The following is a 10,068-nucleotide window of genomic DNA, read 5'->3' as shown; positions in this document are numbered from 1 at the left end:
TTATTTATTTTAATTTTTTTTTACAATTGGCCAAGAATAAAGCAAAGTAGGCTATTTATATGTTTTAAAAGCATTTCAAAATGCATGTCAAGGTCTCACTAATTTAGCATTAAATGAGTTAGGGCAGAGGGGAAGCATGATTCAGAGAATATGATATCTGACGCAATAACCCAAAGCAGCGTAGCATGACCGGATCCTTTGTCAATCCTTTGTGAGTGTGTTATTGTTCCTAAATACACTGCCTCAGGGCTGGCTGCTAAGCGTCGTGGCCACGCCCACTCTACAGACTCCGCCCCCTCCGCTCCAGCCTCGACTGTTAACGGATCTGTGTCGTGTTTAATGTTTACCATCGTTCAGCTTAACTGAACTATCTGATCCGGAGGCTTTATCTGATCGCCACATAACATATACAGCGAAAGGACTGAAAGCACTGTGAGATAACCCAAGGTAATGTACTGTAACGTAAGGCTTTTTGTTGTCCTCCTCGAAAGCGTATTAATCGATGTTCTATTAACGTTGCTGCTAGTAGCATTAGGCTCCGACTGCAGCGATGTCGTGTAAGTTAACGTTATAACGTTAACGATACTGTACAAGGAAACTGAACCCGTTTCATCCCGTTTTTTCTCCTGTGATTCCAGCCTGTTATAAACTTGTAATTGCATCTGCGCAACACAATGAGACATTAAGCGCATATAGACATGTAGCCTAATCTTATTCAGAAAGGAGTTATATGAAACACTTTGGACGGCTAATAAATGCTTGATTTCATTGTGTTTCTGCATGCACACATTAGTATGACAGTCTCATATCAGTTACACAACTTAGTCGGTGCATTTCTGCCAGACTAAACTCAAGGCTGTCACGTACAAACGTTAGAGTTGTTATTTTCTATTAACTACTGTCAATTTTTACGACAGTGTTGGTTATTTTATTATTTGATTACTTAATTAGTAACTATTCGTTACTATTCATCACCTACAGGTATTTATTAATTACATACTTGTAACATACATAGGCTAGTAATAATAAAAAGAATACTAATTATTGTTATTATTGTAGTGTTATAGTATTATTCTTAATTTAGTAGTATATTTAATTTAGATTATTTATTACATATTTAATTTAGATTATTAAATGATCAAAATAACTCATAATAACAGTTATTATTTAATCAAAGTGGTGTCAAAGTTATAAACTGCAGCTATAAGCTCATTGCAATTTTTCAGCCACTTTTTTTGATTTTCACAATTTTTCTGATTTCTGATATTGTGCAACAGTTTTGGAAAGATTTGTTTGTTCCATCATTCACTTTTCAAGGGCTCAGATGTCAAACCATTGTAGATGTTGTACTTGGGCCCTTAATTGTAATATATGAATCAATCAAAACTAACTTTAGCTGGACAATAACTTTATTCTAGAGCTGCTGTAAAGCAAAAACAATCTCTGTTTCTTTAATTTCATATCATCACTGTAAAGCTGCTTTGAAACAATCTATATTGTTAAAAGCGCTATATAAATGAAGGTGACTTGATTTGACATGAGATCATTGTGTGAAGTTTACCTAATTGTCACAGAATTGTAACCAGAGTGAAATGAATGACTTCCCCTTTCACAGTATGTCTCGAGAGCAGAAAGCAGTGGAGCGTGCCAGGAAGGCCTTCCTCACCGGCCGGAGCAAATCACTGGAGTACCGCATTACACAGCTAAAAAACCTGCTGCGTTTTGTCAGAGAACGACAGAATGAAATCGCAGAGGGCCTCAAAAAGGATCTCAGAAGGGTTGGTGACCCATCCACTTGTGTATTGTCCACTTCGAAACTCTGTTTGCTTATGTGATATGTGCTTTATATATTTGGCGACAGAGTGAGTTTGGGACTCCTATGTATGAGACTCTGGGTCTGGAGAGTGAGATTAACTTGGCTGTGAGAAAGCTGAAAGATTGGGCCGCTCCTCGACCCGTGAGCAAGAGCATGATGACCATCTCAGACCAGGTCTACATCCAGCCTGAGCCCCTGGGAGTTGTGCTGGTCATTGGGGCCTGGAACTACCCCTGGGCAGTCACCATCGGGCCCCTCATAGGAGCTATAGCAGCAGGTAATCGAGGTCTATCGAAGGACCATCAGAATGTTCGTTAACATTATATCGCTGCAAAGGTATATCCAGACCTTTTTTACTTTTAGTAAAGAACGGAAAAAACTTTGCCGTGAGTATAATGGGGCACGTCAAAGTCCCTTTAAGACAAGTCATTTCACTCACCAGCCATTTATGAAACGCCTCTCGGGGATGCAAGTGCAGCTCCTTTCTCTTTGAATGGGGCAACATCAAATTCTCCAAAACTGTTTTCCAAGCTTACGATTAAATGTCATATTTGAAATCACCAATGAAATCTGACAACAACTGTCTCATAAATTTTATTTCTAAACGCTCAAATCATGACAGAAAGCATAATTTTTCAGGCTGGATCAAGCTAATACGCAGTGGAAGCGCGCATCTGACTGTTTCTAAAGTAACTTAGAATTACAGTGCTTCTAACTTAGAAGGCGGGACTTATTCCACCATATTTAGCGTTGCACTTTTCCACATTCAAAACAGTACGAGTGACGTGTCTTGTGTAATTCTATAGTCTTTGGCACGTTTAGTCTCTTGTACGTTCTGTGTGAAAAAAGTTGCTAGCTACAGTTTACTTAACGGCCACCGGTGTCACTAAAAACAAGGGTTTCTGAATTCTACATATAGAACCTTTAAAATTGTGGTAAGCGATATTTGAAAAACGCTGTTTGAAAGTTGGTCAGACCGACACAACAACAAACTTGTAGCCAAAGCAGCATTAAGAGACAGTGTAGGAGAGAGAAAAAGCAAGAGGGAGATTTGAAGAAAGACCAGTTAGTGAGAGTTGTGCAGGCTGATGACAGGTAGAAAGTACAGTGTTTAGCTTCCTTGTTAGTGCATCGGCCTCGCATACCAGCGATCGGGGTTCGAGACCGAGTCAGGGTGGTTAGGATTGGAGGGTGAGCTTTAGAGGCGGAGCAATGTTGAGAGGGGTGTGTTTGTTTGTGTTGATTTCAAATATCAACAATGTTCAGCAACGACTTTGAGAAATAACATACTAAACCTTAAATAATAGCAGCACTAGCGCTGCATGAACCACAAAAATGCGCAAAACCTGATAATTGTGTTATTCATAAGCACTGATTAAATTTGCTTATTTAATTAGTGATCTAGATATAATAAAGCATTTTAAACATTTCTAAAATATTTACATCATAACTTTTTTAAATTTTTAAAAGTGTTTAATTTAGAATACCAGATGTGACTATCTGACCATTGTGGTCTGAGACTTTTGAACCCCAGTATGTGACTACATTCTCCACCCACTTTAAAACATTAAATATGAGGCATTTGTCTGAACAATCGGTTTTACATCTTCTCCTCCTCGGTTTTTGTAGTTTAGACAGAAAAAAAACATTTTAGTAACACGAATGAAGAGCACATTTAAGGGTAACTGTGTTACACTGTACTTTGTCCTGCTTGTGTGAAACTGCCCTGTGCCAACAGACCAAAGTACACTACTGTCCCTTTCCCTTAGTCACTATCAACAATGTCAGCACTTGCAAAAATAACACCTTAGATTTGAAAACTATTTATTTATTTATTGTCCCATTTTAATAATAATGCATGAATTAACCTATGCACATTATTTGCAAGGTTTTTTTTTAAATGCTGTAACTCGTTTGAACTCACTATCACTATATACAGAGATAGCTTCAGCTTTTATCCCTGTCTGTTATCTGTCTTGAAGAATGTTGTCACCGTTTACTAAGTAAAAAGTCAGGTTTGCAAAACAGATACATTTGAAGTGTTTAATGTTGTGTTAAAAGTTATACCATTATTACAGATCATATTTTTTTTAATAGTCTATAATTTATATAGATCAGTGGGTGTTACCATGTTAACCAGGTTAACATGTGGAAACACAAAACGCCTGTCAATATTTAAGAAAATGTATAATAATATTGTCATATTATAATTAATACTATGTTATTTGACAGGTAATGCAGCTGTGATCAAGCCATCTGAAGTCAGTTCTCACACTTCCAAAGTAATGGAGGATCTCTTACCACTGTACTTAGACAAAGTAAGATTTCTTTCATACATTTCTAAAACAAATTGGTTTATAATTTGTTAACCAAATAAAAAGGATAGTAACCCTAACTATACATTTGAATTAGTATACAGTGTAATGTATTCATACTGATGGTGCTGATCTCAGGAGTTGTACCCTGTTGTCACCGGTGGGGTGACAGAGACCCAAGAGCTGCTCAAGCAGCGGTTTGATCACATCTTCTACACTGGGAACGGTACAGTGGCTAAAATCATCATGGAGGCTGCTGCGAAACACTTAACCCCGTCCACTCTGGAGCTGGGCGGAAAGAGCCCGTGCTACATCGACAAGAACTGTGACCTCGCCGTTGCATGCCGGTCAGTCCATTCACAACAGTCGGACTCTGGAAGTAAAAACTGGGAAAAAAAACAATCGACTCTCCAAATTGATTTTTAACGACAACTTAGAAACCTTTAAAGACAGTTTTACTGTGAGCTATGAGGTTGTTAATCGATAGTATTTGCTTCTGTTGAAGCCGTTAGCCCATGTTATTATAAACGTCGTTTTAAAAGAATCGTGTTAAAGGAATAGTTTATTTTAAAATGAAAATTCTGTCATCATTTACTCTCCCTAAAATGTTTCAAACCTGTATGAATTTCTTTCTTCTGCTGAACACAAAATAAGTTATTTTGAAGAATGTCAGTGATCAAACAGTTGAAACACATGTAACCCATTGACTTCCATAGTAGGAAAAAAATACTATGGAAGTCAATGGGGTCCATCAACTGTTTGGTTACCGATATTCTTCAAAATATCTTCCTTTGTGTTCAGCAGAAGAAAGAAATTCATACAGGTTTGAAACAACTTGAGGGTGAGTAAATGATGACAGAATTTTAATTTTTAAGTGAACTATTCCTTTAACAGTGAAATTTGTGGTGAAGAACTACATTACCCATGATGCTGTACAGAAAATTCCACCAATCAGAGTCGATATAAGTAAAACTCACCAAAAGATCTCATTAGCTCCGCCCACTCACATGATGCGCCGCAAATGGCGTAATCAAGTCGTGCTTCCTATGCTCTCAAAATACTTGAATATTTGATTATATATGCATATTTTGCAATAAACTTAAAATATATTGTTATACATAATCAACATTTTCAATTAGTATTTTTTTTATTTCTCAGTCGTTTTTAATTTGTTCACTGTTCGCAATGCTTCATGGGATTGTGGTTCTTTCTTTCACTGAAGTCGTTAAGTACACAGTCTTTTACCTTTGAATTTTTGTCTGATTTTCAAATACTTTTGCTTCAAATCAAAGTTTGAAATGTTATGATTTGCCTCGTAGCTGATTAGCTTGGTTCATGGCTTATAACGGTTTAACAAAGACTTTTGTGAAATGCCTATGGGAGAAATGAATGGAAAAAATACTTCCGGAACTAACGCCACTGAAATGCACTCTATGAATCTTGAATGTTTGTATGCAATGAATCTGTGAAATGATTTTGAATACATGTTCTCTGTGACATTACAGGCGTATTGCATGGGGGAAGTATTCAAACTGTGGTCAGACCTGCATTGCTCCGGACTACATACTGTGTGAAACCAGTGTGCAAGACAGAGTGATTGAAGAGATCAAGAAGAATATTAAAGTATGTATGTATTTATTTGTTAATGACAGTAAATGTACATTGATACATTTCAGCATTTAAAGGTGCAAATGTTAACAGTAAATGCATTTTAAACTAACATGAACTAACAATAGCATATTTTTAAATTAACATTAAATTTGATAACAAATGTCTCATTGAGATAAATTATTTCTCATAGTTAGTTGATGATATCTTATGCATTAACTATCATTCAAATATTGAATATTATTGTAAAATGTTACCAAAAATTCCATTGATTTAGAAGGCTAATAATGAAAAGTTTGAGGTATAGATTACTAGTATATATATTATAATGTAATAGATTCTGAAACTGATTTAATTGATTTATTCTTGCTGTCAATTTTTATATTTGAAGTGGGCCATAATTGCTTAAATTCCACTCTGTTCATATATATATATATATATATATATATATATATATTCATATGAACGGATTGGCAATTAGTAGCAATTAGTGAAGTCTAAAGAAAAAGTGCAAATAAGCAAATAAAAAGATTTTATTTTGATGAAAATAAATTATTAAATTAAATATATATATGAAATCTATAACTATTTAACATTCAACATTCTATAAATATGTCAAATGAGCTAATACATGCCTTCATTTGTGATGATCAGGAATTCTATACCGAAGACCCCAAAAAATGTCAGGATTATGGACGCATCATCAATGAGCGCCACTTCAAGAGACTGATGGCATTGTTGGAGGGCAGCAGCGTCGCTGTGGGGGGTGAAAACGACGAGTCAGAGTGCTACATTGGTAAACTTTAGCTGCATTGCTAATGCTAAGACACTAGAATCATTTTCAGAAGAAAATGAAACCGATTTTTTTTTTTAATCACAGTGTAAACAATTTTTTATAACTCTTCGTTATCCACCTTCCGGTGTCATCCGCTTCCTTTATTTAGCATGGCAAAAACTGCTGCTTTATATTGCAAACTGGTATTTGTTATCTTATTAATTATCATAATCACAAACACACTGGTTTGTAGCACAAATAGTTTTACTGTTTACTCCACATTCTTCTTCTTCTAGGTATTTCCCTATAGCGGCTGATGTATCAGAAGTCTCGCACATTTACAGAAAATAGAATAAGCTGTTTATGCAAACATGCATCTCTTCACAGCTCCTACAGTTTTAAGGGACGTGAAGCCGGATGCCAAGGTGATGCAGGAGGAGATCTTCGGACCTCTGTTGCCCGTCCTGACAGTGAGCGGTGCAGATGAAGCCATCAAATTCATCAACCAGAGAGAGAAGCCCCTTGCCTTGTACATCTTCTCTTCAGACAACAAGGTTTAAACTGATCATTCATTGATGATATAGAGAAAAATCATGTTCTACTTAAGACAATTGTACACATCTGGTCTTTCATTACAGCTGATCAAGCGTATGATAGCGGAGACCTCTAGTGGTGGAGTGTTGGCCAATGACTGTTTGATGCACTTCTCAGTAAGCTCTTTGCCTTTTGGTGGAGTTGGTGAGTTCCTTTTTTTAATGTAAACTTCTTTTGTTTTTTTCTGAGAGTGTCTGAAGAAGCTGCAGAAGCATGCATGTGATGTTTTGATGTGTGGGCTGTACTGTAGCTCAGCTCTTGGACTCCCCCTGCAGGTAACAGTGGGATGGGCCGCTATCATGGCAAGTACGGGTTTGATTGTTTGAGCCACTTGCGGGGCTGTCTGATCAAACAGCTGAAGATGGAGGGGGTGAATAAGATGCGTTATCCACCACATACACCAGATAAGCTGGGCTGGGCACGCTTTTTCATCCTCAAACACATCGACTTTGGCAGTCTGGGCCGCATGGCGCTGCTGGCTCTGCTGGCGGTCTTTGTTGCAGTGATTTTACAGGTAACAGACCATCATGTGAAATAAGATTTTTAAAAAAAAATATCACCATAGATTCTTTATTTAAGTCATTTGATATAATTTAGTATTTTATGGATTTGTTTTTGTATATATAAATAAGTATACATGTTTTTTTTTTACAGTATACTAAAGTATAATTTTTATTTATATATATGTATATATATATATATATATATATACACACGCGTTTTTGTAATATTTAATATACTGTATTATATGTTATATAGATATTATTATAAATATAAAATATATTGATACTATTAAAACTTTTTTTATAAAACAATAGTATAAAATAGTATTTTTTTATAAAACATATAATATGATCAATAGAATTGATTACTAATAATAATCAAAATAAGCAAGTCTTCCAACAACTGATAATGTTTATTAACATATTACCAGTATATATTGTTTCCATATATTAGCATATAAACATGATTTATGTATATATTATTATTATATTAAACTATATTACATTATGTTATAGTATATTATTATATTATGATACTTATATATATATATAATTATATATTATATTATAATTTTATAAAACGGCTATATCAGTATGATCGAAGACACCAAAGTCCAATGAATAAAATGTATTTATAATGATCAAAATAAACAATTCTTCCTCCAAGTGGAATAATTTATTAACATCCTACTGTATATATCTTAATGTATATACCTATATATATATAATATATCTATATATACCTATTATAAATCTTAATGATTTAACATGATTTTAAAAATATTTTATATTATAGTATGTTATTATACTGTACTTATAAAAACAGAAACTTTTATAAAACCAAATCACATGGCTCATCCAATCATATTTCAGAGCTAAAACGATCAGTTTTTGGTTGAAGTCCCTCATGAACATTTTCTGACAGACTCGTTGTTTCCACAGAGAAACTATACTGATTAAGAATGTGAATGATAAGAAATCTTACCTCCACTCAGAAGACCTGGGTCAGATGGTGGGAAGACTCCTACTGAATTGCTGCTTCTCTCCTTGCCTTCGTTTTATTATCATGGCCATGATTTATTTCCATCATTATGACAATGCTGCATTAGGTCATTTAAACTAACATGCCGTTTTAATGCTAATTATGATATCTGAAGCACTTTAATCAGTGTTTATTTTAGAATACACTTTTTTGGTTTTTAATGAAGGAAATGAAGGTCACTCAGAGTAGATTTAATAATATTCGGTAACACTTTATTTTACAGTGTTTTGGTACATATGTTACATGTAATTACCATAGTAATAACAGTAAATTATGCCTAATTACGTGAAACCAACCCTCAACCAAATCCTAATCCTACCCTAACCCTATAGTAAGTACATGTAGTTAATTAATATTACACTGTATGACACCTTAAAATAAAGTGTAACCTAATATTATTTTTCTTAAGCAATATATAAACACACTAATTATATGTTTATATGTATTTTGAATAAGATGTCCAGCATTTTAAAGAAATGCACATTTCAAGACTATATGTGAGGTTTGTGAACGCTGCAGTTATGTGGTTCAGCCAGATTAATTTATGAAGAATTGTTTCATATGAAGAAAATATTATAATTTTTATAATGATATTTTTTATTATTGTATTAATATAATACAGAATACATTATCCTGAATGTTTCATTTTAAAATGGATAGTTTACCCAAAAAGGAAAATTCTGTCATTATTTACCCACTCACATGATGCCCCAAACCAGTTTGTCTTTCCTTTTTCTCTGAAACACAAATGAAGGAATGTTGAATAATAGTTACGCTGCTCTTTTTTCCACACAATTCAAGTGAATGGGGACTGCAATATGGGTTTGCATATAAATTGCATATGGGCTTTGAACTATATCTTTGAGAAAGCAGACCAACTGCACCATATATGTAATGTGTTCCTAAAAATATTTCTACAATATACCTGACAACCATTTCACTCTCAGATCAAAGCATTTTTAGTCCTTATTGTAAAGCCATAGATTTTGAGATACTTTTATGACACAAAAATAATTTTTAATGCAACAATAAACTTGTTTTTACACAGCTGCATGTGGGTTTTCTGGTTTAATTGTGTGGCATCTCACTGGCTTTGTACCAGGTGGAAGAATGTCTCATGTTTGTCATGGCTTCTGTTTGTGTTTTATTCTTCTTTCCTTTATCTGTCTCTTTGTTGTCCTCCTACACAAATACACAAATGCTCACATGTACTCCTTCTTGTGGATGCCTCCAATTAAATCGACACACTGAGACATTAACTAAAATGAATCATCATTAAACGCAAACAAAAGCACTTTTCAGTCACTCATAACAGTTTTCTGTGAAGGGTTGTACAAGAGTCACAATAGCTGAGCATAAAGGCGTCTTTCACATGTCTTTTAACAACGAGGCATTAACATGGAGTTTAACGCAGA

General features: G+C 34.6%; 1 protein-coding gene across 1 annotated transcript; it reads left to right on the top strand.

Moving 5' to 3' along the window:
- Positions 1-300: 300 nt before the first annotated feature.
- Positions 301-9,700, top strand: aldh3a2b (aldehyde dehydrogenase 3 family, member A2b). The gene is made up of 11 exons (XM_077195639.1): positions 301-447; positions 1,616-1,778; positions 1,862-2,093; positions 4,049-4,134; positions 4,270-4,478; positions 5,637-5,754; positions 6,394-6,535; positions 6,902-7,068; positions 7,153-7,252; positions 7,384-7,622; positions 8,554-9,700. The coding sequence occupies exons 2-11, from the start codon at positions 1,617-1,619 to the stop codon at positions 8,569-8,571; spliced, it is 1,473 nt and encodes a 490-aa protein (XP_077051754.1). The 5' UTR covers positions 301-447; position 1,616; the 3' UTR covers positions 8,572-9,700.
- The last annotated feature ends 368 nt before the right edge of the window (positions 9,701-10,068 follow it).

Source organism: Siphateles boraxobius, unplaced genomic scaffold (assembly GCF_051911475.1).
Source record: "Siphateles boraxobius isolate OS27281-9 unplaced genomic scaffold, OSU_SipBor_1 11, whole genome shotgun sequence".
Classification (NCBI taxonomy): domain Eukaryota; kingdom Metazoa; phylum Chordata; class Actinopteri; order Cypriniformes; family Leuciscidae; genus Siphateles; species Siphateles boraxobius.
This window is presented reverse-complemented; position numbering and strand designations above follow the sequence as displayed.

Coding starts and splice junctions, on each gene's coding strand:
- aldh3a2b (XM_077195639.1), top strand. CDS start 1,617: ATGTCTCGAGAGCAGAAAGCAGTGGAGCGTGCCAGGAAGGCCTTCCTC. Junction 2,094..4,048: donor CATAGGAGCTATAGCAGCAG/GTAATCGAGGTC, acceptor GTTATTTGACAG/GTAATGCAGCTGTGATCAAG. Junction 5,755..6,393: donor AGATCAAGAAGAATATTAAA/GTATGTATGTAT, acceptor TGTGATGATCAG/GAATTCTATACCGAAGACCC.